The following is a 4,105-nucleotide window of genomic DNA, read 5'->3' as shown; positions in this document are numbered from 1 at the left end:
ATCTCATTTTTTTCTCATGGCTCATTTCCTCCCTTTCTGCCATACCCCTTATTTCATTTTTATTTGAATATGTTCTCCTTTGGTTACCTTATAATTTAGTTTCCATTTCTTATATGATTTTGATTTTTCCCTTCCATTTCTTTCTTGAACTTAATCATCACTTATTTATTTCTTCATGTATATCATCCATTTATATTCTTAGTTTTTGGATTTTTGATTCAGAGTTTTTGTTTCATATCCCCAAATGCTTGAGTGTTTTGTTATAGCTTTCTTCTGTTTGGTATAGTGTGTTTATTTGGGGGGGGGCAGTTATTTACTAAAAGGTTTTATTTTGTATTTTCAGTTTTAGTTTTATGGCAGTGTTGTATAGATGAAGAATATTTACTTCTGTTCATTGTTCGGTTTGGGATGGTTTCTAAGATTCTTGGGTCAAAATTGCCCTTTTCTCTCTGTGTAGCAAAATGCAGTTTCTTTAGTGGATGGCTGTAAAGAAGGAGCACTGTGGGGAGGTGTTTTATTTTTAAAAATTAAAAAAAAAATTATCTTGCAAGATCATTAATTTCCTCTCTTTTTTTCTTCACCATCCAGTCTCCAAAGGGGATGTCTTTGTTTTATTCTCTTCTCCACTAAAAGTGGTACCTTTCTGGGATGGCCACTGAAAGGCCAGTGTACTATTAATCCTTTTCACTGTAGTCAGTACTCTGATCTTCCAGGATTCATTTCAGTATTTTTGCCCTTAAGATAGATTTATCTGGGAGTGATTTTCCTTTTTCCTCTTCCATGTACTGCTTTTGTACCCCTCAGCCCTGCCACTCTCTGAGGTAGCATTCAGAGGATGCTCAAAAGTTAGCACTGATAGACAAGTGGTGTTTATTTTGAGATTTACTTGAATTTCTAGTTTGCAGTGTTGTTTTCTAGTTATACTGTGGGCTTGATATTTGTGTAGTTACACTTTTTTGGCAGATAATGAGGACTTAGAAAGCACTAGTTTGCTGAGCCTGTTCACTTACTATTTAGTTTGACTTAATGGTACAATTTAAAAAAGTCAAATTAAGAAATAGTTTACCTGTATACAGATTATCTTCCTACTTACTTTTAATATGCAAGAGAAGATATAGGTATTTTTCTGTTTCTTATTTTTTTGGTGGTGGTTATTTATAATGACTTATTTCTAGGCAGAAATGAAACAAAACAAGAAACTTTTAGCTTTCCTTCTGAAATATGCCGTTTCTTCAAAATACTTAGCAAATAAGCATTGGCAGTGGTCATTATCAATTGAACAATGCTTATTTTATGTTATGATTAAACGGACCAAACATCCAGTCTGTTGGCTTTTGTCATTCCCTTAACAAACCTTTTTTGTCTTTGTTTAACTAACTCTACTATCTATAGGAAGCAATGCCATCGTTGAAATAATGTGAGATATTTCATGTTAATATGATTTATTTAGAACACTGTTTCCATTTATAGGAATGATATCTATGGGATAAGAATATTAGTACCAATCTTAGATTCTTGGTTTTTCATATTGTTACTGTAATCTTTAAAAAATAATAGCTAACATTTATTGAGGTATTATTTATCAAAGATAAATACCTTGTAAACTTTGTCCCATCTTTTTCCAGCTATTCTGTGAGAGTAAGTTCTGTTAGCCTCAAAATGTTTCTAAATGAGAAATTGAGGCTTAGAGTGGTGAAGAAACTTGCCCATTAATGGTAGAACTGGCTTTGAATCCAGATCTGTCTGGCACCAAATCCCATGATCTAGCATGGGTTTGACAGTTTCCTGTTGAGGCCTTGAAATGTGTCTTTCTTTCATTTGTATACAACATCATGATATATATTTCCTAGCATTTTATTATCTAAAGTGCTTTTTAAAAATTATTTATTTCTCTTAGCATCTCATATAGGATCTTTCAAGTAATTAGTATTCAATAATTGTTTATTTGATTTCATTATATTAAGAAGCAATGTAAAGGAAAGAATATTGAGTCATTGAGAAAGTGAATATAGAATCATATGGAGTGATGCGAAAGGGAAAGAGCTTGTTGGAATTATGCAAAGCATATTAAAAAGAAAATGATACTTTTCTTATGAATTATAGAAAATGTCATTTTCTATAATAAAACTGGTTAACAATAATAAATAATTTAAAAGTAATAAAAAATCAGTAATTTTTGAAAGACGGGGCTAGTCTTTACACATTTCAGTAGTCTTTGGAAAACAGCACAGCAATTAATGAGAAAGGGAAGAAGCCTTGAGGCTGACCTAAAAGGGTCAAGTTTACAGTTTTATTAAATATACTTACTATTAGCTGTTTGGTTGAATTTCTTCCTTTCAGTGCTGGTAAGTGCTCTCTAACTTGGAAGAATGTATCATTTAAGTACCACAAAGTATGGTGACTTTTTCCCTATTGTTATCCAGGCCTTGCTGCTAATCCTACCTTACCTAAGTAAACTAGCGTTATGGAAATCTATACTCAGCAAAACTTTTATCATAATAGCAAGGTATCAGTTCAGTCCGCTTTCTTGCAGGGTGAGCTAATGTTCAGGATATAGCGTACCAGTAGAATGAAAGTTGGTGAGAAGTCTTTGATGTTTCTATGTCTGATACTGCCTTAGAAGCTTCAATTTAAAACAACCCAGTAAGAAAGTTGGCATAAATTTTGCTTGCTTAGAATAGACTATAAACATTTACCTTATCTATGTATAAATGGGAGTAAATTGGTTAACTTCTTTTTGTGAATTTCTCCTTAGGCAGTAGTAATAGTGTTTTACCCAGATATAATTCTTGGCTTCCCTTTCTACATTTTTTTTCCCCTCCCACTGATTTTAGTGACAAGTGTTACAAAAACATTTCATTATAGGTGATTTTTATTGTTAAATATAATTATTTTTAAGATCAGAGTCTCAGGTACATTACGATGCAGTGCTTATACAATAACCAGCCATGTTTCTTATTTTTCATTTAATGTATTCTAAGAAAACACTGAGTTCTAGTTATGTTTGTAATGCTTTCTCCACAGGCTGCTTTGTACCGCCTCAGTGGAGACTGGAATCCCTTACACATTGATCCTAACTTTGCTAGCCTAGCAGGTGAGTTGCTGATCATATGTATCAATGAAAAATATTAGCTATTTGATATTTAATTAACTAAATAATGTAAAAACACTACTACTTATGACTGGTAGTTTGAGTAACATTTAAAAATGTTATTTATTACATTTATGCAAAGGATATGGAAAGGTAGGAAATGTATTCAGAAAATAGTGCACTTGAAATTCAGATTATGATGGAGGGAATTTTCTTCTAGTGCGATGTCTAGGATAGGACCATGAGGGTGTCTGAGGTATCACAAAGGACAAGGTCCTTGGAGAGAGAGCAAGGAACTGAAAGGTTAGGGAAGGATCATCTGCCTACAGGGATATTGAGAGTACCCTGGATGATTTCATGGTCACAACCAAAACTAAACAATTATGTTTCCAGATATCTCACATTCTTTTCCTGTTTTTTTCTTTCTTTCTTTCTTTATTTTATAATTTTTTCCCTGGAAATACTCCTTAAAAAATACTTTCTGTATTTCCTTAAATAGATGGTATAATTCATGCTAATGCAGTTTAACGACATTTTTAAAGTCCTGAATTAACTATACTTGATGTTTAAACTTTAAAGTTGCCTGTGTCTAACTCAGTGTTCTGTCTTTTCCCAGGTTTTGACAAGCCCATATTACATGGATTATGTACATTTGGATATTCTGCCAGGCATGTTTTACGGCACTTTGCAGATAATGATGTGTCAAGATTCAAGGCAATTAAGGTAAATGTATATTATCACATAATTTGAATATTCCATTTTCTATTTTTTAAAATTTATTTTATTGTATTTTAGGTTTTGGGGTACATGTGAAGAATGTGTAAGATTGTTGCATAGGTACACACTTGGCAGTGTGATTTGCTGCCTTCCTCCCCATCACCTATATCTGGCATTTCTCCCCATGCTATCTCTCCCCAACTCCCCACCACCCACTGTCCCTCCCCTATTTCCCCCCAACAGACCCCAGTGTGTAGTGCTCCCCTCCCTGTATCCATGTGTTCTCATTGTTCAACA

At 33.3% G+C, this 4,105-nt stretch overlaps 1 protein-coding gene across 3 annotated transcripts in view; it reads left to right on the top strand.

Annotated features, from left to right (window-relative positions):
• The window catches only part of HSD17B4 (hydroxysteroid 17-beta dehydrogenase 4), a 93,586-nt gene that overhangs the window by 66,367 nt on the left and 23,114 nt on the right, over positions 1 to 4,105 (top strand). For all 3 annotated transcript variants that reach the window (XM_017531867.2, XM_037739734.1, XM_017531869.2), the window contains exons 18-19: positions 3,025 to 3,094; positions 3,708 to 3,814. In XM_017531867.2, coding sequence (XP_017387356.1) covers positions 3,025 to 3,094; positions 3,708 to 3,814 — 177 coding nt within the window. The remainder of the gene's footprint in view (positions 1 to 3,024; positions 3,095 to 3,707; positions 3,815 to 4,105) is intronic.

This window comes from Cebus imitator, unplaced genomic scaffold, assembly GCF_001604975.1.
Source record: "Cebus imitator isolate Cc_AM_T3 unplaced genomic scaffold, Cebus_imitator-1.0 Scaffold74, whole genome shotgun sequence".
In the NCBI taxonomy this organism is placed as follows: domain Eukaryota; kingdom Metazoa; phylum Chordata; class Mammalia; order Primates; family Cebidae; genus Cebus; species Cebus imitator.
Note: the sequence above shows the minus strand (reverse complement) of the source record. Positions and strands in the feature narration are given on the sequence as shown.